General features: G+C 42.6%; 1 protein-coding gene across 2 annotated transcripts; it reads right to left on the reverse strand.

The window, feature by feature from the left end:
• Positions 1-3,305: 3,305 nt before the first annotated feature.
• Positions 3,306-16,163, reverse strand: cicb (capicua transcriptional repressor b). Of its 2 annotated transcripts, XM_046046128.1 has the most exons (3): positions 15,915-16,163; positions 5,922-9,930; positions 3,306-3,371 (listed from the first exon to the last, which is right to left on the reverse strand). In XM_046046128.1, the coding sequence occupies exons 2-3, from the start codon at positions 9,799-9,801 to the stop codon at positions 3,352-3,354; spliced, it is 3,900 nt and encodes a 1,299-aa protein (XP_045902084.1). In that variant the 5' UTR covers positions 9,802-9,930; positions 15,915-16,163; the 3' UTR covers positions 3,306-3,351. The 2 variants fall into 2 exon arrangements, with proteins under 2 accessions (XP_045902084.1, XP_045902083.1); XM_046046127.1 differs by lacking the exon at positions 3,306-3,371 and having other exon boundaries at positions 5,358-9,930.
• Positions 16,164-24,255: the final 8,092 nt, after the last annotated feature.

The following is a 24,255-nucleotide window of genomic DNA, read 5'->3' on the forward strand; positions in this document are numbered from 1 at the left end:
CGAGATGTGAGGAACACATGAAAACTGTGATCTCCCTAGAACAGTGAATGTGGGTTCAACTAAAATCCCGAAGAAGCAGTACCAAATCTGACAATCGGTCTAACTTTGCGTGCATGCAGTCAAAGTCTTGGAGCCACCTCAGACTAAGGAGTCCCACTGCACCAGTGCATTTTGAGAATCTCCCCAAAGTATGCTTCGCCCAGTAGGAAATAGGATTATTGTTGCACATGACTTTTGTGGTAAGTCTTGAGGGCTTCACATGTTCTTTGGTGCCAGTCTAGATTGCTGTGTGATCCAGATGTGGTTGTTGCCATGGCCAGGGAGGATATGCAGGGTTTTAAGCATTACGTAAAGCAGGGGTGGGAGGGAGTGGGGATGTTATTCCCGGGTATCCGTATCCGGGTAGACCAGGATGAAGAGAACGAAGTGGAGAGGAGGAGAAGGGAAGCCACTGCAATGCGATCGAGCAAAGGGTTAAAACAAATGTGTCATAATTTTTTAGAAAGAAAAATAAAAAGTGAGATGGAGGAAAGCGAGGCGCGAGGAGAAAAAGACGTATCCTAGTGCAAAATAACTGTGCGAAAAAGTGTATTCACGTGTACTGAAGGGAGTGTGACATGTTTACTTAGTGTTGCACAAACTGCGTGTGCGTGTGAGCGACAGAGATAGAGAATTATGCACACTTTATAATATACAAAGGCCATATTGTAATTTTACTTTCAATCATTTGTAACTGTGGAATATTGACATTTGAGTCATACTGAAACACATATCTCAAACAACATATCTCTGAACGTGTTCATTTAGGATGCTAAAAGGGCAAAGAAAGATTTTCTGTTCAAGAAACAATAATGCTTATAATAATTATGCTCACAGACATAATCATGCAGCACATTATGTGAGATGCTGAACAGTTTCCCTACGTGGTCATAAAGAGAATGCTGGTGTTTCTGTCAAAAACGGGATTTCGATACAAGCGAACAAACACACACAAACACTCATTTAAGACCTTTACAGCAGCACAGTCTTCTAGGTCCTCTTTATAAAAAGGACACCATACACACTGTCCTCACTGACTTGAGAGTTAGACTGATCAAAGCTGCGGCTCAAGAATGCTAAAATAAATGTATTATCTAAATAAATGTTTATAATAAGGGTTTTCAAAATGACAGAAAGCAGTGATAGCTGTAGACATGCCTGTTGTAAATATGAGTGTGTAAAAGGATATTTGACCTGGAACACTTCAGTCACTGCTTAAATAATTTACAGGAAATCCTCTGTTTATTCAGGATCGTTTCTGTTTTCAGGGTATGTTGACTAAAACAACCAAGACAAAATAAGGAGACACCACTAAAGTGTTGGTGTGTTGCATGTGAGCTTGCTGAAGTTCCTCCTCTCTCAGTGGAAAGTGACACAAGCACACGTGCCCCACACACACACACACACGCACACACACACACACACTACATGCGTGCACACGGGCTGCTATTTCTATTTGTGAATATTCTTGTTATGTACAGGCTACATCAGTGTGATGTTTGCTTTGTTGCCATGGCAACAGACGTTTGGCGCTCACACATCATATCCGGTACTCAATGATTGACGCTTGGTTACTCTGTCTCACACACACACAGCATGCAACGCACACGTGACACCATAAAAAAAAAAAAAAACGATCTCATCCTTCACCTTGTCACTGTTTTCTGCCTGTTCTTTTAACAGTTTTAATTTACAGGAAGTTACGAGGACGCTTGAAAAGACATTTAATTTACTTACTCATTAGCGTGTCTTATGTGGGAAAACACATACACACAGAGAACATACGCAGTGTTGTCTTAAAAGTGTGTTACAGTGTCAGTTGAGTAGCTTAACTGAACCAGGGGATTGATGCCTTATTTCTGAGTGAATTATAAAAACATAGACTATGTGTAGAATGTAGAATTATAATGTATGTAACATAGACAGGAAGAGAGGAACAACTCACAGACTACTTATTTCTGAATTGTACGAGGGGAGCACCCTTCGTCTTCTTACACACTAAATCTGCACTTTACTATATGATCTCTAAGGACACAGAACAATATTGGTTTCCTTAAATATCAACCTAAATTGTCAATATTGCACAGTGAATTAATTCACTCCTAATGAAATTTAAGTTCCTATCTGACCACTGCATCATACTAAACATTTTGTAAATAATACATAATAATACTTTTTACTATACTAATTACTTTAAAGGTAGTACCCTAGTGTTTTCCCTATCCCTGAATGGGTGTAATGGCTCATTATTGATGGATTGTTAATTCAGGCAGGATAACGTTTAATAATCTGGGTTTCAGTGGAGATTTTTTAGTTGAGTGTTTTCATCCTCACATCACATAATTCTGACCTAAAACGTATTTACTTTATGGCATAAATATGATCAAATTCATAGTGAGACTGATATTTAATGTGATGTGTTACTGTACCAATTCCTTTTTGTTTTTGTTAAACAATTCCCAATGACTCCAGAGAATAAAACTATTTTTAAAAGTAGATTTTTATGATATATTCTGACACAAACTATTTATAAAATAATTTCAAATGCTAACTTAACCATGAAAAACTATTTACTGTTTGCACATAATTTACAAACTGATAAGAAGACACTAACACCTACACAAACTTGCAAATTACAGACATAACCACACTTGTGATTGCACACATATGCGCACTGCTTTTTCCAACTGTCCCTCGTATTTCACACTCTCCTACAACCATAAGCTCACGCACCGTTTCTGAGACTACTGAAAACACCCACATGTGCACCTCACTCACAGATCTTAAAAATTAATGCACACGCACACTGGCAGGCGTGCATGCACTCACACAAAGAAATGCTATTCATTCATTCAGCATCCTTTAAGCTGAAAAAAAAAAAAGAGGATGTGAGGAGGGACCGTACACTCAAATAGACAGCGTTCCCCTTCCTGTCCACTTCTCTGTCACACTTGTGAATGTCCGTACAGCGATTTGTACATACACTGCAGGCAAAAGGCCATGGTGATACTATATGTGCGTATATAACAGAACTCAGATGCAGGCTCTTATTTTCAACTGATGATGAATAATGCTCTCTCATAGACTCTCACACACACACACACACACACACACACACACACACACACACACACGCACGCACTTTATAGTAGAGCATATTTCCACACAGGAGCTTGAGAAACAAATTCTTCACACACCCACACATACACTGAAACTTACAACATATATCCTACATACATACACACACACACACATTTAGAAGCAACCCACCTCGGTATAACTGGCCAAGAATGCTGCCCGCACCTTGTTTCACTATATCGTCACATGAGTCACTAATAAACAAACAAACACATAATCATACACACGGCAAGAGTCAGCAGAAATAGTTTGTAGTGAGTAAGATGATTATAGTCGCTAGGGTCAGGAAGTCTCTCACACACACACACACACATGCATACTTATTATAGGCATGTTGGTCAGACTTTTTCAGAAATAAAAAACTGCAAGATTTGTATAAAACTTGCTGTTAAAACCTCCTCTTTTGCTCCTTCTTCTTCTTCATTCATCTTTGCCGTCGTCCTCTCTGAGACGTTCCTCATCCTCTTTCTGCTCTAATCCCCCTTTTTCTCACTCTCTCTCAAACAAAAAATCAAAAACAAGTTGATGGAAACAGTCCATAACTGGCCTACATAAATCTAGCCCACACTTTCCATACCCATTTTTGCTTCCGTCTTTAAATGTTAATTTCTTGTGTAGCACTGATTTTAAGCAGGGAACAACTATACTTCTTCACTCCTCCATCATTTTCTTTTTCTTCAAATTCCTTATTTTTTCTTATTGATCTTCTCCCATTCCTTTCTAATATAAATCCATGCTTTGCATTGTGCCTTGCATTGTGCCTCATTTATCTTGTCTATATAGTGTAGGTACGATTGCTACCACTCAGCCACGAAGTTTCTGTCTATAATGACTTGGAATATAAGAGGGACTCTTGAATATCAACAAAGATAATCCTGCATAACGCACAGTCTAATCCCTATGGAAAAAACAAAAACACCAAAGCATGCATGCCCATGCATACATTTTCTCTTTTGCACTTTCTCTCTTTCACAACCACACACTCTGAGACACACACATGAATACACAGAAATGATTTTGCATCCAGCTAGTGTGCCCATTTGCATTTAAATTCCAAACTTACAACAATTTAATTATTACTTTGGTAATTTTGTTTTCCTAATGACAGTGTTTGGCTCTTAAATATGATACGTAATGTAAACTAGTTCTTTTCCAAAAATCATCAGATAAACCAAGCTCCCTTACTCCGATTTACGGACGGATGGCACAGATTATTCTTCCCTCACTGAGTGCTGCTGACTAGTGAATTCAGTGAATATAGCGGATATAGTATTTCGTTTTCATCATCAGCAGTGATTACAACAAGCCTAGTCCTGACCTGGTGAATCACAGGTGCCTGCTCGAGGGCTTACATGGGTCACATGACCAGCCATTTAGTTTAGTGTTACCAGCAGACATGAGGATGGTGGACAGATGACTAGAGGAAGCCATATGGGACAACAGCATGTTGGCTAACAGGATCTTCTTTCACTGGGCATCAACACACACACACAGGTCGTGGCATGTTAATTTGAATCTAACCCTCTATTACACTGTGGGCTTTCTGAGACAAGTTATTAGGGGACATAAAATAAAAAAAACACTATACAGCAGTTTAAAACTTTTTTTGTTCAAAACAGCTTCAATTGTTGAGTGAATTGTTGTTTAGCTGAATTAGATTTATTTGATGAATGAAATACAATGTTGGCTGCTATTTAATAATCACAAAAAAATACATAGGGAAGCAAATCACTAAGCAAGATCTTTTCTATTTACTATTTAATTTAACAGGAAAATTTCATTTTTAAATTAAGGCTTCAATAAATCTCCCTCTCCGATGTGTGTGTATGTACAAAATAAAAAGAGGAGTTCATAAAGCAACATTTACACACAATTTGCCTAGTCTTCTCATTATTTTACTGTGTATGCCACTTGTAGTAGCTTCAAGTGAATTCACATTAACAGAACATCTTTTTTTTCTGGGTAGAAGAATCATTGCCATCATACCGCAAAATGCTTGTTAATCTGCTAGCTCAAGTCTAGCAAACAGAGCTTCCTTAGTCCGATCTGAGTTGACAGTGTGTGTGTGTGTGTCAGTAGTTGACACTACAGAGCCACACAGCAAACAAAAAAGACATAATTTAAAATGGTTTTAAAGGAAATCTGATTTAATTTCTTGACATGTAATAAAATTGCAAAATGAAACAAAAAACAGAGGGCTCCTAACCCCACACTACTGAGGTTTTCAAAAATTGGAATTCATAAAAAATCTGATAGGGGAGAATGTTTTCTTAATTTTTCATATGTACAGAGCTGTAATTTGGTATGTCATAGAGGAATAAAGTTAAACTTCAGTCACATTTCAAATGTTTCAAAAAACTTTTTAAAAAATACCATTAATGGAAAGTCTACTTTCGGAGATTTTTGTGTGTTTGGGTACCGTGTAAAATACATTTTTCAAAGTAGTAATCCTAATTAATTTTCTATTCTAATCTATAATACTTTCTCATCGACAAGATACATTTACTTTTTAAATTTGTATTGGAACAGAGACTAAACATGGTTATCATGTGACTAGAGTATTTCCAAAGGTGCACAGAATACACCATTTAATATGCTTATCCCACACATCTCTTGTTTTCTAACTGCAGCTCAGTTCACAAATTGTAATTAAGTTCTCCATAGTATCCAAGGTTTCTTCTCATTCCTTTAAAGTCACTGACCTCACATTCAAAATACACCAACACGTATGGAGCAATTCTCACCTGTGCCAGGACGTCCCATGATGATATCTTTACGTGGGACGGGATGAAGGCTTTCAGCTGGGAGGATCAAGGGCAGCAGAGCGGTGGGAGAAGGGTGACAGGGAACTGGCTGCTGAACCTCACCCCCAAACCCTGTCCCTCTGTTCTCCTCTCGTTCCCCAGAGCTGTCTGTGCTACTTGGAGCTGGAGCTGTGACTGTTGTGCTGACGGTAACTGACAGGGCTTGCAGGGGAGTGGCAGGGGTAACAGTGGTGGACAGGGAAGAAGGTGTTGGGGACACAAGCACTAGAGTTTGGGCTGGGCTCCGCAAGAGGACGGTGCCATTGGGGACTGTGGCTGCAGCAGCATTAATGGGGACGGGAACCTGGAGGCCAGAAACTGGCTGAGGGGTAAGAGGTGTTAGGCCAGTGTCTTTAGATGTGGTGTTATCTGTCCCTCCCTCATTTCCACCACCTCCTCCTCCTCCTCTTCCCAAGGGACACTCTGTAAATTTTGCCAGTGGGACTTCGGGATTCCTCACAATGACAGGGGAGTCCCGCAAGGTCTGATGGGAAACAGGGACCACACGACGAGGCCCTCCGTCTGGAGTGAGAGGAGAAGGAGGAGTTGGAGACACCAGAAGAGGAGGAGGGGAGACGGCAGTGGAGGACGGTGGCCTACTGGAGGAGGGGGTGGTCACTCCTCTGGGTCGGGAGAAGGTAGGTGTGTGTGTGCGGGAATGTGAAGCTGGGTTGTGGGGGGACAGCACCCTGAAAGAGTTGTTGAGGTCCCCCTGCTCCAGCTCTGTCTTGGGAGTGTAATCATGGTGGTGTGAGGGGAGTGGTGGTGGGGGAGGCGCATCAGGCTTTCGTTTGCTCGGGCTCATGGGGACTGTAAAGGTCAGGTTGCTGTGGAATGAGGGCTGGATGCCTGAAGTGTGTCTCTCCCTTTCTCCTCCTCCAGCTGAGGTTGTTACCTTGCTGCCCACTGTCCCTCCTCCCCCCGTCCCGCTGGGTTGCCTGTGCCTCCGGTGTTGCAGGACAGGGGAGGCAGTAATCGGGGAGAAGTTGGCTGGCCTGAAGCCAAAAAGTGGGGAAGGAGAGGGAGAGGGGGCAGGGGAGAAGGGCGACTGGTTGGAGATGGGAGAAAAGGAAGGGGTGCCAGAGCGGGAGCTCCCCAATGATACAAGCATAGTGGCGGCCTCACACTCATCAAAGTCAAAGCGTGACGACAGGTCATGGGGGAGGAGGGAGGGGAGGACCAAGCGGGGTCTGGAGTCTCCTCTGCTACTCGTTTCGCTGCTCTCTCTTGATGTGTCATCCCACTCAAACTCACTACTTGCTCTGCCCCGCAGGTCAGAGGGGGTGACTGTCCCTGAGCTGCTGCCTCCTCCTCCCCTCTCTCCCCCTGCTGCCTCCATCTCTTTGGTCCTCAGGGACAAGTGTCTAGAGCAGTATCCTCGACGCTGAGACTCCTTCATACAGCCCTCCCTGGAGCACAGCCTCCTCCACTGCTTACCATTGAACTTCTTACGGATACCATTAGGGGTGCACACCACATCGCCCTTCTTGTATTTCTGCTGAGCTAATGAGAGGGGAGTCCTGGAGCGAGAGGAGGTAGAGGAGGACCCCCCACCAGAAGTAGGAGTAGGGGTCTGAGTGGGAGCGGTCTTTGACGGAGGTAGGTTTGGAGTGGCGTTGTTTATTTCAGACCCCAATGAGGCAGGGGAAGGGGGTGGTAGAGGACTAGCTAGGGTGGAGAGGTGCGGGGGTCCCAGACCCCGCACCACAGAGAGGTGGGGGGAGGAGGGAGGGTAGCCACTGGACTTGGAGATGATGTTTCTGTGCTGAGAGGTTCCAGCATTTGGCTTAGGACCAGCAGTGATGCTCATGTTAAAACGAGATACCTCAACGTCCTCTTCTGGAGTGTTTGGCTGTTTCTGTCTCTCTCCGTCAGAGTAGTTCTCTCCACAGCCACGAACTGTGCTGTCAGCTACACTAGAATGGGGTGGTGGATGTACGTTTCCATAGGGAATCCCTACTTTGACTCCTTCACTCGAAAAACCATGGCTCAACCTTGCTCCCCCTCCGAGCACCCCCATTCCAATACTCAACTGGCACACTTCCCTTTCTACCTCCATCTCCTCCCTCCGCTCTCTCTCCTCCCTTTCCCTCTCCCGCTCTCTCTCCTTGGCCCTCCCACCATCCAAATGTGAGACCTCCCAAGGAGGGGTGAGAAGTCTCAGACTTTGTCGGGACACCCACACTGCATGAGCATTAGCTTTCCTTTTCTCTTTCTTTTCCCCCACCCCTCCATCGTCCAGAGTCTTCCTGTCTTCACTCAGCAGAACCTGGTAAGGAAAAGAGACACCGGGGTGGGGGTCCACTTGAGCGACAATCCCCTCTCTGTACAGCAGAGGCCCTCCCTCTTCTCCACCAAAGGGCACACACACTCGGGTCCCAACAGCCACAGGTGCCATGCCAGGTGGGGGGGCATCCAAAATGAACTCCACAGTGCTCTCAGTCCCTAATGACGATGTCATCACGGTTCCACCATGGAAAGGGTATTTAACAAGGGTCTCCTCTCCATGGAGCTGGACGTCAACAGTACCTCCACTCACCCTACGCACCACCCCTGGTCTGAACACAGGTGAGAAAGGGCATGAGTTTGTCTCCTTAACCCTTCTGACCCCTGTAGCCCCAACCCCACTCTCTATGGTCCTCTTTATCTGACGAGCAAGAACTCTCTGGTTTTTCATGCCTTTGGCCAGGGCTTCAGCCAGCCCCTCTGACAGACTGGCCTCTTTAGGATGCAAGTTATGGAGGGAAGCTGGGATGTGGGAGTTCTTTTGATGAAGGCTCGGCCCTGTTGCCTCCATCACATCCAGGTCAGCTGAGTGCTCACTAGCTGTATCAGTGGACGAGGAGCGCACTGAGTTAGGGGCCAACTCTGATTCATTTTCCCCAGATTGGGAATCTTTTTCCTGGGAATCTGCTGTCCTGAGGGCCCTATCCTCTGTAGAAACAAAATTGTTTGCTTCTGTAGCTTTACTATCCACAGTAAGCACTGATGGCTGATTACCTGAGCAATTATTACTTCTACTATTACTGCTATTGATAAAAGAACTATGGCTCCCAGCACTACTGTTACTACTGTTATTTGGGTTGTTAATACCACTTGTGATGTTATTGTTACCACTATTGATGCTTAGATTAATGCTTTTATTAATGCTATTACTAATATTGTTACTACTCTTGAAATTATTATTGGGCATATTTACACTTTCACTGATTTTACTTTTAATATTGCAGTAACTGTTTTGTATGAGTGCAGAGTTGGAGGTAGGCATGGTAATCAGGGCACTTGCATTGTTAGCAAAGTGCTCATAAGTGTACTTTTTCTTGGGTACACGGGCCTTAAATGTGGCTGTTTTCCTACTAGAGACTGAGCCTAAGCTGGGGCTGTGATTGGTGGCCAGAGGGGGTGTGGCTGTGGAGAGCGGTCCTGGGGCAGAGGTAGGAATTGCTACAGTATCAGTGGACATAGCACTAACTACTACATTCGTCCCCACTATCATTATCTTCTCCTTTTCTGTCTTTTCTTCTTCCTTCTTTCCATCTTTCTCAACTGACTCCACAGGTTTCCTCAGCTCGGCAGACTGTTCACTCGTGGGGGTATTGCTGTTTGTGATGGATTCTTCATTAGAGTTGGTAGCTGTGGATGGGGTCTGTTTACGTGTGGAAGGAATGCTGGGTGTATGCTGTGTGGTTTTGACGAGTGTCTCCTTCTTGACTCTTTTGGGGTCTTTCTGTTGGAGGGGCTGGGAGCCCCCTCTCCTTCTCCCCCCTCTGCCTCTAGTTAACGGGGGAGAACGGCCTTTGTGTTTCTTTAATGGTCTCATCTTTTCTTCACTGTTCACAAAGTGCTGCAGATTTTGTGGCGCTCCTCTTTTTTCACTTCTAAGGCACTCCGTTTTTTGTCTTTCTCTGCTTTTTCTTCTCTGCTGTCCTTCTGTCCTCTATTCTGCAGGCTGGAAAGGAAGAGGGAAAAGCAAAACGACAGGTGGTCATTTATTATCTTCATAATCAAAAATAGCTGAGAATAAAAATGACGTCATACCTGGAAGTGTGCTACACTGCACTGGCTATCACATTGGCTAAATGTCTGTCTCATTGACCCTCCTTGTCTGCCTGATCCACTAGTGTGTGTGTGCAAGCATGTCTGTGTGTGCTTGTCTATAGGTGCAAGTTTGTATACTCGAAACATAAAATCTTCCTTCCAACATTAGTTATCCAGCATGACTACTTCATGAAAATAAAGGTCATGATTGCTTTTGTTATAAAAAGCTGTATTCTTCTCAAGCCCTAATCATAGTTATATACATTTATATTTTGATAGTTATGAGGAATTACTTATGGGAATTACTGAGATTGAGATCTGGTTAACCTTGTGTGAGTATGATATCATGGTAATGTATAGTTGGTTAGTTTACTCAAAAATAAAGTGTCAGCAAAAAAAGAAAAAGAGCCAAAAGGACAATTAAAACAAAGAAAGGTAAACATCCAAGGTCACTTGCTTCAGTTTGTCTCTTACAATACTCCAGTATCCAAACGTCTGCTTTTAATGAGGCCTACATCTCTTTAGTTTCAAATGCACACAGAGACAAAAATGCTTTCACTTCATCTCTCTATCTAACACTCACACACACACACACACACACTTGAGTCTCGTACTACAGGTCGTCTGATCTCTTCATTTTACTCCCTCCAGCTACTTCGACATACGACAGGGTAGCTTTCTCACGCTATGCATTATAGACTCGATGCTGCATGTTCAGCATCTGATCAAAACAGCGGCACAGAATTTACTTTGACTTCCATTAGGAGGAAAAGGGCTGGCTGTGGCCTGGGTGAGGTCACCCTACAACATGAGTGAGAGAAAGAGAAAGTGAGAGAGCGCCAGAGAAAGAGAGGTAGGCGTATGCGGCTGTTTGGCTGTTTGTTCAAATAGTTCTTGTTCTTGTGTAGTCATTGGGAATTTCCACAGTCATTCTAGCACTCGCTGGACCTCTCTCACTCTTTCTCGATGTCCCAGTCTTTCCCAGTCGTCTTTTGTCATTGTCTCACTGATACTCACACACACACACACACACACACACACACACACACACACACACACACACACACACACACACACACACACACACACACACACACACACACACACACATTTCTACAAAAAGACAATATAATTGGAATAATCTGCCATGGTAAAATACGCCCAAAATGAGAGAAATTAAAAGGCTGGAAAAGGATCAGGCACAATCACTGATGCAAGATTACAGGCTAAATGCAGTTACACACACACACACACACACACACACACACACACACACACACACACATACTTACACACTCGTACACAGACGTGTGCATATGTGCTCCCCTCGTCTAAGCTCAGCAAATCACCAACATATGAAAATGCCTGCTTTCTTACAAATACAGACAAGAACACACGGGCACATTTATATGGTACACATACTCACACTTCCTGTCCTAGTCACTGTAAAAGTTCGTCACACACACATAAGGTGACCTTGTCGTTAACCGTTTGTTTGCTGTAACAAGCAATACACAATATAAACCAGTAACACACCAGTTCCACTTCCTGCAGTACGGAAAATAATTTCTTCCTGGTCCTGAAATGACTAATAAACAACCCAAGTCATTCATACTCACACTCATCATTGACTCCATTTTGACCTCACACAATACAATATACAGTATTAACTGGCAAAAGGGTTTCATTTTCGTTACTGAATCATAATTGTATCAGTTTTTTTGTCAAGGATTGTAAATACACAGTAGTGAAATATACACATATTACTACAAAACTGTTCCTAAGTATGTATAACCGAAGAAGATAAGCACCATTTATTTCATGTTAAAAAAGCAGATACAAACGTTTTAAGACATCTCTGATCTTTTTTAAAGTAGTTTGAGTTTAATAATAATTAGTGCATCTTATTAATACAAAATATTGGATGTACTTTTGATATTAGTGCAGAAAAGAAAGCAAATATTCCTCATTACCAATAAGCAGACCATACGGTATATTACGCACCATTAACAAAAACAAAATAAAGAGAAGAACATAAAGTGAAACTTCATATACAGTCTATTACTCACATTCTAATTAAAATTCAATGTATAGGCCTAAGCAGTCCAGAAGAAAGAAAACTCTGACTGCAGGAATCTACCTCCTACCAGTACCCCATCACTAGAGTAGACACTAAGGTCTGGACTGGGAGTGCTGGTCTTGCAGAGTAGTGCACTGGAAAAGAAAGGAGTCAGGGCCACTAGGCTGACCGACTGATTAATTGAATGACTCAGGAGGATCTGATCTTAGCTTAGAAAAATGCATTTAGTCATGCCCATGGCCTCCTAAAATGCTTCACCATTTTGCTGATAAGCCAGTGACAGGCACATGTGTGTATTCACATCCTGTAACTTTGAAGGCACTGGACAGAGTTTGTGCAAGTAGATAACAGAGGAGATTCAGAATTAGACAATGACCTATCTTTATTTTTGGTGCTGAAAATTTGGAGTTTGCAACCATTCAAAAACTATTTATTTATCACAGAAACCCTCAGATGTTTTTGTTATCAAGAATTAAATTGTGGAAAAAATTTTCAGCCATCTGAACCCCTTTGTGAGTCCACCGTGGAAAACCACGTGTAGACAAGCAATCATCTTATGAACAGAATTTAATTTGAAATTCCAGACAAAATACCAATGTTGCCAAAGAAACCAAGTATGTTATACTAAATCACAGGGTTTGTGAAGTTTTGCATGAAGCAGCTATAATTTCAGTGCTGCCATATAGTAAATGGCATAGGATTTTAACATATCATAGTCCCAATTTCCCGCACAATGTGTGCTCAACAAACATACCCTAAATTGCAGACCTTTAACTCTTATTGTTTGTTAGCTTCAACACAAGATGCCAAATCAAGCTCTCTTCTTCCTGGGTGCTATTTTAGTGCTTTTACAGTGTTAATCAAGAATTAGGACCAAAAATATAAAAGAAATTGTTAAACAAATCCTGATTGTCCTCTGGGCTGAATCCAGACGTAACAGAGAGGAACTCGGTCATAATTTAGGTAATTCAAGACGTCTAGACCTTCCAGCATTTGAGCAGGTTAAAACTGAGATATTTGCTGGTCTGTTCTAAAGCGACTGCAAATCCTGAACAGACAGATATTATTGACGGCTATCGTCTCCATGGCGTTGCACTGGACTCCTCCTTAAACAGCTAAAAGCTGTTGTTTCACCCAATGAACATGGAGCACACAAGGTAAACCCCCTCCACATAGCAACATCAAACTTTACACACACACACACACACACACACACACACACACACACACACACACACACACACTAAACGCTCTCCCTGGAATTTACAGTGCAGTCATGCATAGACTGTTAAAATCTCCCTTGGACCTATATATTGTCTCATGCATTCATTGTGGCGTATAAACATACACACACATATATGAAGGAGCTCACACTCTGTCCGGTATAAGTTCAGCTTTTCTGTAAAAACAAACATAAATAAAAATGACTTTTATGATTCTTAATAAAAATGACTTAATAATTCTTAGATTAAATATAAACATTTTCATACAAACAGCACCTTAATGGTGACTTCTTAGCAGGTTGGATAGGGGTGCATGTATGCGTCAAACACACACACACACACACACACACACACACACTCACAGATCCGTCATTCATAAGGAAATCTAATCTCAATGTCAACACCACGAGAAGAAAAAGTTATAGCCTACAGTATTTATTACAGGACTATACAACCCTAATAAACCTCCACCTTGATGCCAGTTTATTCAGTCATTCGTTGAGAATTTAGCCTATGCCCCACCGCACCATGGCAAAGGATGTGCGCGCGTGTGTGTGTATGGTTGATGTGGGGGCATTTGAGCTGGTTAGTATACAAGGTGTATGACTTCTATATATGTCTTCAGGTTGTGTCTACCTTGTTCAAAGCTGCATTTACACTATATGTCAGTTTGAGTGTATACGTATATACCAGGCACACTGCAGCTCATCCCTCTCCTAAAAGCATTTTATGGGTGTCTGTATGGCCGCAGGGCTGCAGTGACGAGGACAGAGATGGAGAGAGAAGAACGTGCAAAGGTACAAGAGAGAAAGACAGCATCCAGCTGTGATGGTGAAGCCTACCGTGGCCCTTGTACACTCCAGCATGGCAGGGCAGCTTTGCCCTTAACTGGGTCACCGGGGAACACACTCACACATGAAACAGCAAAAAAAAGAACATGCTCTCTGTTACACACACACACACACACACACACACACACACACACACTTTGGTTCATGCGCTCATTAGTGAGTATGTGATCATACAGGCAACATGACACAAGTAAAAGAAAACATTTCGTTCGGTATTTTAGGTGTAACAAGAGGGCGAGCTGTGATATGCCAGCATGCAAGTGTGTGACTGCGCTTGTTATGGAGAACATCCATTGTGACGTAGTATGAATACTGGCAGCTGTTTAGTGGGTGGCATAACTGACTGTAGATATCATATCAATAAAATAGACACATGGAGGCCTGGAATTTGTGCATTCTGAACCCATATTGATCAGGAGGCTGTAGCATAGATCAGAGGTGACTGCTGCTGTTTGGGACCAAATGGCAGAACTGCCAATGCCACATCAATGGGCAACTGCTCTACAAGCTATGCAAACATGACCTACACCATCAGGGATTTGCCTTCTGCATAAACAGGTGTAATAGCCTAATAAGGACATGCCACAGTGTATATCTGCAGAACAGGTGAGGACACTTTGAAGTCCAAATGTCAAAAACAAGTATTACATTCCTATAACTGAAAATATACCCAAAGAGAAATATGACCAAACTGTTTAACACTGCCCAGTCAGGGATGTCAACGCTGCATCGACACTGATGGCAGTGCAGAAAAAGTGGAATGTCGGCGAGAGAAAAAACGAAAAAACACCGAATGCATCCTTAGCTTCTTTGCGCTGATCTCTGCGAGTACTACGAGAGGCGCCGCACAATGTCAAAGGAGTATTATGACTCGAGGCAGTCAGCCGGTCTGCTCTGCTGTACGGTGCTCGGTAACAAACACACACAACCGGTTTAAAGTGACGTTTTATTATCCCAACTAGACAGGTCTAAATTTTTCCCCGCACAATGATGTGTGGCATGCAAATATCCACTACAACGCCTCGTGTTTATATACGCAACCACTCCAGAGAAGCCTCCTTAACGGAGCCAGTAAGGTGACACTGTGCCTATGTGATTTTTAAAAACTTGGAAAAAGCAGGAATCTTCCCGATGGTGTTTCGCTCTAGTAAGCAGCTCAGTAACGTTAGTAGTGGTGGTTGTAGTAGTCGTAGTACGCGACGGTAGCAGACTACTAGTACCCACATAATGACACAGTCAGCCAGACCACAAGGAAACGGGATGTTATTCGCTCTCTTGTTGTTTTCCAATTACTCCCGAGTCCATTTTATAAACACCAGTCGAGCTTGCGTTGATATTAGTAAACATTTTAGGGCTGCAGTGCTGCAAATAGGTCGATTGTTTTTACTACGCTAGCGCTGCTCTACGCAAAACTCGACAACTAAGGTCAAGGAAAAGTGCTCAACATTAACCGCAATACTGTGATATCACCCGAGGAAAGCTAAAATGTCTCTAAGTCGTTCGTGGGACTGCGGTAAAACATTTGAGAAAGTTTTTAGGCTGTTACACCCCCACCCCTCCCCTTTCTCTCGGCTCTTCCTCGCCTCGCGAGCGGTGTCACTCCATTTCTTCGGACGGTAACGGAACAAACGATCGACCGTTAGCAGTTGGTTCTCGTCTCGTGCTAACTCGCTGCTCCTGAAAATGGAAAATTCATGTCAGTCGAGAATCACTACCTTTTTCTAACTTAGTTTCAACTCACCCCAACAGAGCTTTTCCCCACGCCAGAGAAAGATTTATTTGCTGATGAGGAGGCTCGCATTGGTCTCGGTAACATCCCCTGGCTGTCGGCTTTGACGACTGTGCGGTCCGGGCTCACACTTTACTTTTCCTCCGCAAAACATGTCTTTCCCCCACAGAAACTCAAAGAGGGATATAAAAAACTATCGGTCTTCTTTTCCACTACAGTCACAAAATGGTGAATGAACCACTAACAGCTGGGTGAGTCGACCAATCAGAGGTCGCTGACAGGTACAGTAGCCAATCAGCGCCGGTGCCACAGATAAGAGGGCGTGGCCGGCTGTCAAAGTCCTGTTGACAGACGGGGGGATACAGCCAATGGCGGCGGGATGCTGAGCCAGACCGGTGTAATGTCCCAAACTTTACAGTATCCAATAAGAGCTTTGGGAACCATAGGAACAGCATGAGGGAGGGCCGAGAGGAGGGAGCAAATAACTGAGAGCCAATAGAAAGGCACAAATGCCCCCTCCCCTTCTGAAAAGGAGTATGTTTACCATAATTGACAGCACAAGTGCCATCCCTGAGCAGACGGTGAGAATGCATCAATCTGACTGCTTGTCCAGAGAGAAGGTGGTGCAGCAGGAATAAAGCACCACAATGCAGTTATTTCTACCCATGTGGTCCATCATCCAAACTGTTGCAAAGTGCATTTTAATAGTTCTTTTGTATAATTATTTAGGCAGACAGAGTGAAAGCTTGGACACAGGAGGAAAAATGGACATGAGAGCGTGTTTAAAAAGTTTGCTTCGATGCTGGACAACTCATATGGCGCAGCCGACGCATCGATGCCCCTCGCAAACCGCTCTCCCTCTCCCTTTTCTCTCAGCAACAGACGCTCGCTTTCTCCGCTGTCAGCCAATCACAGGGCAGCATCCCGCTGGCTCTGACGTCGGTAATCTCTCCACCCCGCCCACTCCACTGAAAGTGAATGGGACCGGGCTAGGCTGACGTCACTTCACCAGCAGGCGATTGGACAGGTGTGCGACGTCTCGCGGCCAATGGGTGCGCGCGGCGGTGATGTCATCAATAGTGTTGCCACCAGCTGAACCTAGGGGGCGTGGTCTGGCGTAAACTCGGCTAACCCCGTGTTTGTAACTTGCAGGCAGTGGTGGAGACAGGAGACAACCGGTGTGCTAAGTACTGACTGAAAGATGTGCATGTTTGAGATGATGGCACGTGTGTGAAACGGGAATCCTCCACGTGTGATCAGTTTGGTTTATAACATATGTATTGTGACCTTTAACCCTTGCATAGACAAAGGGATAGAACACTACCTAGCACGAAAGGTAGTGATATAATAGTGCTATAATAGTAAACATTACATAATCCCGTGCTCTGTGTGTAGTAGAAGACCAGACTCATGCTGAGACCGCCATGCGGAAGCTCACAGGAGCAGCGCCTCCTGACGGTGTGTTCTGATGCATACATGCTGATCCCTCATCACACTCAATGACGGGAAAGAAACGATGTGTAGACCTAAAAACAGAAGAAAGTTCTGACTGAGAGAAGCAGTATATTTTGTAAGAGTATGTCTACCAGTGTGCTTGTTTGTGTTTTTATACGTGCGTGCGGGTGTGTGTGTTGAGAGAGAGAGAGAAAGAGAGAGAAGGCTGAAAGGTGATTAAATAGATGGAGAGTGACATCTAGTTGTAATTGTTCAACACTGCAACTTTGTGCACAACAATTTGTGCACATAGACGTCTCAAGAGGTACTGTGTTTTACTCAGGATTCCACTGAAACATCAAAACAACCAAAAAAAAAACCACAACTCTGGTATTTCTACTTTTTTGGACTTTTTCTTGAACTTGGCTTTTATTGTGAAACACCGGATAGTTTCCCCCTTTTCAGGCCTTAAGAAATTCACATTAAACAGTTAACTTAAATCAATTAAAACCAAAAAGGTTTGGGGTCCACTACTCTGTAATACACTTTTTCAATCAGAAGATGTATCATTCTTCTACAATAACTTTTTCAAGCATTCAATATATTTACAGTTTACTACATAGGTCCTTATCAGTCTCTCATCATGTATGTATGTCCTCTGTCAATCCCACAAAATTTTTCATTCCCAATGAGGAGACAGATATCTGCAGCTCAAAATCAGGAAGACGGAAGCTCTCATACTAGGTTTCCAAAGTAAAAATCATCATTATTATTATTTCTGAAGTCAATACTGATACTGATGTTTTAGAGGTTAAACATCTAATAAAGATATACTGGCTGAAATTCCTTTTTTTTTAAGATAAGAACACAACATTTCGGATAAGGATGGTTGAAATTTGGTTATTAAAGAATTGTAACCAGGATATGTACTAAGCAGGGCATTTTATAGACAAAAAAAACTTGTCAGTGCTCACTGGTGGACAAACTATGTAATAGAGAACCTGTTTCTAAACTGCCTCAAACAAATCTTTCTAACTGCAATCTCTTGATACTTGTTTGTAGACATACTTTATCCTGATACCAGCAGCCAGTATATATCGACCTGGCCAATTTATAAGTCGGGGTCTGGAAAAAAACATGTAAAGATATGTAGATGCAGTCCTACGAGCTCTAAGTACAGGTTCAAATCAAGCTGCTGCACAAGAGAGGGTGGTAGATTGTCTTTTTTGATTGCAATTTTCTCTGTTATATGAATCAGTGGAAGGAAGGAAGGCAGGATTATAAAATTGACCATAAGGATACATACTATCTGTATTGTTTGTACGACTTGTAAAATTTCAGGATAAAAAATCTTAACAACTGCTGGATGGACTGCCAAGAAATTTGGTGCAGACATTCATTTCTGCGTGTCTGCCTCAGTATGAACCAGCACATCCTCATGTAGAAAGAATAGTTCCATAGTTGATGTCAGCAAAACAACCTATATAAGTGAACTGTAGTAAGTTTGGTGATCCCTTAGCATTAATCAAGAGGTATCATTAGAAATTTCAAATGTTGTTGATGAAATGTGCTTAGTTGTCATGGAGAAACCTCAACTATCCTCCCTCAAATACCCTCTAGCCATGAAGTATTTAGGTTGGTCGGAGAAAAAGCTAGTAAGTTGACCTTGAGTTTGTTTTAAAAAATCTTTTAGTTATTTTTGGCCAAACTACTGTGCCAAAGGTCAAGAATGAAAGTTCACACTCAACCTTTATTATGTCTCTTATCACTAATTTTATACAGGTGTTACGATTGTTGCTTCTGTTTATATAACCTTCTATGACTACAATATATAATAATCTACAATCTTTCTTCTTTCTGTATCCAATAACTATTTGCTATAGGGGCTCCATTGCCCCACTATGAGGATCAATAAAGTCTCATCATATAACTTTTAAAGTCGATTCTTTTTCCTTGCATACAATCCAAGCGACCGCCCCACCTCGTTAGTAAGTTGCCCCCTTTCTGTTTCCCCAGCTCTGCTCTACTCCCATCTATGGGAGCCTGACCTCTGACCCTCACCTTTCACCTTTTCTCTGTGTGCTCATCACTGGTCTGTCAGTCAAACACCAGAGACCCCCCCACCCCCCCACCCCTCCTGCTGGGCTCTGCTGTCAGACCGGCCTCAGGCACAGACATCAGCAAAGGAAAACACAGAGAGGGGAGAACTGAAGAAACGTGAGTCTGGAAGAAAAGAGAGTGGAAGAGCATGATATGACAGAGGGGCAAATTGACTAATAATATAAACTTAAATTAAATTAAAAATAAAAGTAAAAAGTAAATCTTATCTTTTTCTTATCAACTGCCCACACAAAGGCAGAACCACATCAGGAATGTCTCTAACCTCAGACGCTCACAGTGTCCGAACCTCTGACCCTCACCATGACCTCTCACCCAGCACAGTTTGACCACGCATGTCCTATCAAACTCTGGACAAGTGATGGAGAAAAGTGAAAAACTGCAAGGTTCTCAAAGCAACAGCTTTGCAGTCATGGAGATGCTGCGCTCCAATAAAACATTCAAAACCAACAATAAAAATCATATTCCCAGGGTTCAGTGTGGATTTCAAGTGTACTGCCTTAAAGTCATGCACCCTGTTTCATCTGAAAGCCAGTCTTTAGCAGTCCCGGCAGCTATGAATTCTTGATATCTAAAGGAATGGAGTATTCAGAGATGGTCTTGGATTTTATATATTTAGCACAAGACACATCACTTTCAGATGACACACTAGCAGCATGGCTGTATGGATGGTTGGTCCACCACTTTGGTCCAGACTGAAATGTTTCAACAAATATTGTATGGATTGCCATGACATTGTGTACAGACATTCATAGTGCCCAGAGGATGAATTCTAATGTCTTTGGTGATCTCCTGACTTTTCCTCTAGCGCTGCCATGAGGGTTTTGTTAAATGCCTCAACAATTTCTGAATGGATTGCAATCTCTTTGTGAAACTTGGTACAGACATTAATGTCCTCCTCAGGATGAATTGCGATAACTTGGATCTCGTTCTCTTTCGTCATCCATCATCACAATTTTAATTTGTCTAATACTTTGGTTTATGACAAATACCTGCAAAAACTCCCACCGACATTTCCACCAACCTCATCTGTACTTGTGTTTAGTGCTAATTAGAACATGTTAGCATGCTAATATGCAGACCAAACATAGCAAGTTAGCATCAGCATGTTAGCCTTGGCTTTGTGAGCGTTTTAGCATACGGACATTAGCATTTAGCTCAAAGCACCACTGTATTAAAGAGCAGCTTCACAGAGCTCCCAGAGCATGGCTTTAGACTCTAAGGAGGACTTTAATATTATAAAATTTTAATATCTAATACCTACTATCTGATTTTATCATCATATTTGGCCTATAGGTTGTCTGATTTTGCTTCTTGTCAATTTTCAAAATTTCAGTTTTTAGCCATCAAACTTCCACAGTCCACTTAAGACTTAGGCAAATTCAACAAAAGCATTTTTATGTAATGGGCCGAGAGCCTTTGAATAGATTTGTATGTATTGTTTTTTTCCACTGAACTTGTGCACTCTTTACCTGGGGCCTTTAGGGACAGACTGTTTAATTGAAGGAATGGAAAGGCTCTTTGTGTAACAAGTGTCAGAAGAGGACAAGTCCTCTTCTGACACACAGGAGGAGGCAGCTACGAGTCGTGGTATCTAATAATGTCTGATAAATGCTGCACCCTGACCGTGCAAAATTAAGGATTTAAGGAAGATCCTGCTAGCGCACACTGGTATTAAACCTGGGAATAAAAATATATTGTGTAAAGGGATATCACCACAAAAGAAATGTAGACAAAAATGTATATAAGTCTCTCTATCATACTTATTCTGAAGTGAGAGCATATCATACCATCAGAAAGTCTAACAGAGGTGCCACAGAAGTCCATCATCCATATAACCTGCAGTATGGAGAACAGTAGGCCCTTGTGCTCACTGCATTCTTGTTCACAGTAACTTTAAACCACTCAGCTGTTCCTCAGGGTCCACGTCATGTCCCAGAGCTGAAGACAGGACTCTCATGGACAGGCGTCCTTGGACACACAGATTTCTGACTGTATTAGAGACAAGATGAAGAATTTCAAACCGGCGCACCCCCTTTACTCCAAATGTGATGTGTTTGGAAATGTTAACATAAAACGTAGTTTATGTAATTGCCACCTCATGTTTAAATTGTCAACAGAAAATGGAAATTACAAATCATCAAATCGCATGTCCCTTTAGCCCATCCTTAAGGTACCGACTGATTTAGTGAACAGAAAGGATAATGTTTTACTGTGTGATTATGTTTTAGTTGGATGAATGAAGAGCAAGTTGGCGTGTTACTAGTTAATAAATAAGGAGTGACTGAAAGCAGCAGAAACAATCTGATCCAAACAAAAACAAACATCTAATTCCTGTTAAATGTCAATTTATTAAATGAAACAATTTATGAAATACAGCTGAATAATATGCAGTGCAGTATTTCAACAACAGAGGGAGACATTCAGTATGAAATAACTAAGCAGAGGGGGAAAAGTAAAGCTTTTTTGTTTTGATGGTGTATGAAAAGCCATGTTAGGCCTATTTCATTAAGTCTTATTCACCCCTCACAAATCAGGTCAGTCACTGACATTTCAGTCCCCTACGTGAGAGGAAAATTAATATGATATTTCTTTTGGGGTCAAATAGGTCGAATAGAAAGATTGGCGGGAAGGAAGGAGAAAGCGGAAATAGAAGCACCAGAGTTTCAAACAAACCACATCAATGTGAGCACACACTAGTCTGTGCTCTGTGCCGTCACTGTGAACGTACCTTACTCCTGTGCGGTGCAGCTTTTCTCTGTATGGTGGAGGATGTGGTGAACTTACTAGCATGCCTCCGTTTGTCACCGTACCGTAACTCTCACAGAAGATGCAACAGTCTAGCATGTGTGTGTATGTGTGTGAGTGCATTCACAAAGGCTTCTTGCTGTGCAGCATGTGCATAATGCATAGGTTGTGGTTATATGTGGAGCACAGAGCCGGCTCTGCATAGGGTTCCGCGAAAGCAGGCGCTAAGAGGAAGCGAGGGAAGAGGGATGTGGCACAGGTGAGAGAGTACAGTGGTTCCTGTGGTCTCTGTCTTTCTGCCTCTCTCCTCTGCTGTGAATGGAGCACCTGGATGACCTGGTGTGTCAGTAATGGGGGCCAGGAATCTCTACACACAGACACAGACCAAGATCAAGGTTAAAGAAGGTAAAACCAGGTTACATGAGTCATATGTCCCACACTGACATATTAGAACCTTCTGTGTCAGTCAGTAATTTTAAGGACTGCCTGGTGACCAATATTTTTCATTGGCGACCCCTTAAAATGAATCAGCGTCCTCTTGTGACCTCTCATCATTGGTTGAGTATGCTCATGACTTGCAAGGAGTTCAATTACGGAGTCATGTTCACCTCTAAACCACCATTCAGAGGCCTGAAGAAGTAAAACTTTACCAGATATAGCCACAGAAAATAGACAAAGATCAGAGCGAAGTACGAAATAATTTAATTTGTATAGCTAGTAGAACAATATTATTCTTCTTTCCTGTCCCATTAACCATCTCGTGGCAACCACTGCTTTAAAGCTTTCTTCCTGTCTGTTTTAATACAACACTCACATGCCCATATTAATGTATAAAAGGTTATTGGTCAATGTAATCATTCCTCCCCTTCATACACTTGAAGTGAGCTTATACTGGTGTTCTTATGCTGTAAAAGGTGGAGGACAAAATCTACATCCTTCAGTGCAAAAATGTTTTCCACTATTCAGCAGATGCTCATGTGAGGCTTCATCAGTCGGAGTTAGAGTGAGTGGGTAGTCTTTTTAGCACAAAATTCCCTCTTTCCGTTATATTATATGAGTACTCAGTATTCATGAGTCGGACCCAAGCGGGAAGCTTCCAGTCTGAGATGCGAATCCAATGCGGAAGTCCCTTAAACCTGCATTCTACTGAACGGCCAGCAGGGGCGACTCTTCTGGTTGCAAAAAGAAGTTCAGCTCCATTAGAAATAATGGTAAAATGACCCTACTTCTCACTTGATGGATTACCTCAGTAAACACTTTCCTAATGAGTTTATAGTCTCAATCGCTAGTTTCATGTCTTCTTCAATACAACATGATGTTCACTTAGTAAATTATGGTCCCATTTAGAGGAAAATGGAATATAAAGCAGAGTATGTTTCAGAGCTGGGTTATCTATGATTGACAAGTCGTTACCATGGCGACCTGTCAATCAGGCTAGAGTGACCCATGGCACTATTTAACCAGCGCCGTTGAAAAAGCGTTTTAGGAGTTGGCTGTTCACTTTCTCTGGTGAGCACATTTAGTTTTAAACCTGTTGTTCTCTAGACAAAATTGTCAGCCCTGTAAAAATGACAGTTAAGGTGAATTATAGATGCACCTAGCTAGCACCGCAGACCGCTGTTAGCTCCACCGTCTTGTCCAAATATGGTCACGTCCGGTGCTGCTGGTTACAAAAACTCAACATGGTGGCACCCTATTGGCCAAACTCAAGGCTTCAAAACGACAGTCCACAAACAACAGGTGACGTCACGATGACTACGTCCGCTTGTTAAATACAGTCTATGGTATCTTAACTACACACCTGTAAAATTCCATGATTGATCTGTTGTGCTACTATCGCATTCACAAAATCTGTCCCCGGGAGCGGGGTTTGTGTCTGTGTGGCGCAGTGACAGGCAGTCAAAAGCAGCTGGCTGGCTATGCATTAGGTATTTTCTTCCACATGAACTACACTGCTCAAAAAAATAAAGGGAACACGCAATGTAACTCAGCAGCAGGACCGCTACCTCTGCCTTTGTGCAAGGAGGAGCAGGAGGAGAACTGCCAGAGCCCT

Source organism: Micropterus dolomieu, linkage group LG03, assembly GCF_021292245.1.
Source record: "Micropterus dolomieu isolate WLL.071019.BEF.003 ecotype Adirondacks linkage group LG03, ASM2129224v1, whole genome shotgun sequence".
Lineage (NCBI taxonomy): Eukaryota > Metazoa > Chordata > Actinopteri > Centrarchiformes > Centrarchidae > Micropterus > Micropterus dolomieu.

Bases quoted from the DNA above. Each gene is read 5' to 3' on its own strand.
- cicb (XM_046046127.1), bottom strand. From the start codon at position 9,801: ATGAGACCATTAAAGAAACACAAAGGCCGTTCTCCCCCGTTAACTAGA.